At 47.9% G+C, this 1,625-nt stretch overlaps 1 protein-coding gene across 1 annotated transcript; it reads right to left on the bottom strand.

The window, feature by feature from the left end:
- Window positions 1–22: 22 nt before the first annotated feature.
- LOC108554774 (protein sevenless-like) lies at window positions 23–1,570 on the bottom strand (the record flags this gene model as incomplete). Its single annotated transcript, XM_017910143.1, has 3 exons — window positions 1,479–1,570; window positions 618–765; window positions 23–519 (listed from the first exon to the last, which is right to left on the bottom strand). Coding segments are annotated over exons 2-3 (612 nt in total), but the record flags the coding sequence as incomplete, so codon positions are not given.
- Window positions 1,571–1,625: the final 55 nt, after the last annotated feature.

Genomic DNA, 1,625 nt, shown 5'->3' with positions numbered 1-1,625 from the left:
GTGTATCACGCGCGAAACGTACCACGTGTTTCACTCCGTTACTTATGTCAGCCAGATCCAATCGGTATAAACCGCCCCTGGTGACCCAGAATAAGTAACCATTGTACGGGTCCACCTCGATGTGCGTGGGTCGTGTTAACAGACCAGCCACGGCCACAGTCAGGCCTCTTCCATCCAGATTACATCTAGCTATCTGCCAAACCGTTGTCGCGCGTTTCACCTCGCCCAGAATGTACAGATGAAGGTTCAGCCAATCGACCGATAAGCTGAGAGGCTTGAAGTTTGCCTGGCTGGGACTGAGTATCACCGTGGGCTTCGTTCGTTTCGTGATGGACGTTCTGTACACGTATCCCAAGGAATCGGAAATGAAGAGCTGCGCCGAAGCCACGTGGATCGCGACTCCTCGGATAGTGCTCGTGTTCTCGTAAACCACGCTGGGATCGTCCAACATGTCCGCGTCCTGCTTCATAACTACATGCTGCCCTCCGAGAATTAAAATTGGTTGTTGCGTGTCTTTCACTGCAATATCACGAATCGTGTTAGCCCTCGCGTTTTCCCTGGACACGGTATTTTCGAAAGCTCGTCGAAACTTTAATTCGTGCAACGATGGAACATACCAGCCGGTTCTGGAGTTGTCATGACGTAAGTTACCGCAGGAGGTCCCTCTCCAACTCCGTTTCTCATGGTCACGCTAATGGAATAATTCTTGTTCGGCTCGAGATTTTGGAACATGTAGTGATCCGTGTTTTCCGAGGCTGGTATGTCCTGTCGATGGATCGTAAAGCGTATTAATCGGACTGTCGGCGTGTCTGTCCCTTTCGATCCCTCGCTGGGTATTCGGTATGCGAATAGGAGAAGAAACGCCATGCCAGAAACGTATTTCGTGAGAGATCTGGTTCTTACAAGTTAAGAAGCTGATGTTAACGGGATGAAGAGTAACTCGATCGGTTAATAAAGGTTCGCGTAAGGTGAGGTATCGATTATTCCAAGCAATTGTAACAAGCTTTTAGTTTCTCAAAGCGGATTTTTTTAATTAAACCCAATGTTAATGTCAATCGAGCAGAACCACCGTTCGAAACGATGTCAAAAATGAAAGAAAGCGTGCATTTGTCCCAAACATGCTTGTTCCGTTCTCATCCTTTTTTACCTATCAATGCACATTATTTCTGGGGAAGGGTGGGCAGTCTTGTAGAACCAGTTGCTATTTCGCACAGTGCTGTCTGCTACAACTGTTAGAAAGAAGAGAAAAGCGCAATCGGCTTTGCATCGACGTAGACGTCGACGGATGCTGATAAATAGCGACGATAGGCTTAGAGAAAAAATAGCCGCGAGCATTGAAACGCGTATTCGTGTAGGACGATCTGCGTTTCGCACGAGACAGAGATAAATATTACGGAATAAATAATCGCAAAAGAAGTAACGATATGAACATCGTTAGAGTATCGTTGGCATTATTGTAGTTCTGGCGTGGCGTATACCTTAAGCTGGGAGTGATCAGCCCCTTGCAGACGCAGGACATAAGACAAAAGTGGCCCATTGGGAAAAGGGCCCGGTTCCCAAGACACAGAGGCGCGGCAGCTGTCTACCGCCACCGCTCTTACAATTACCGGTGCTGAGGTTGGTAA

Source organism: Eufriesea mexicana, unplaced genomic scaffold, assembly GCF_001483705.2.
Source record: "Eufriesea mexicana isolate 0111107269 unplaced genomic scaffold, ASM148370v2 C37790227, whole genome shotgun sequence".
Lineage (NCBI taxonomy): Eukaryota > Metazoa > Arthropoda > Insecta > Hymenoptera > Apidae > Eufriesea > Eufriesea mexicana.
This window is presented reverse-complemented; position numbering and strand designations above follow the sequence as displayed.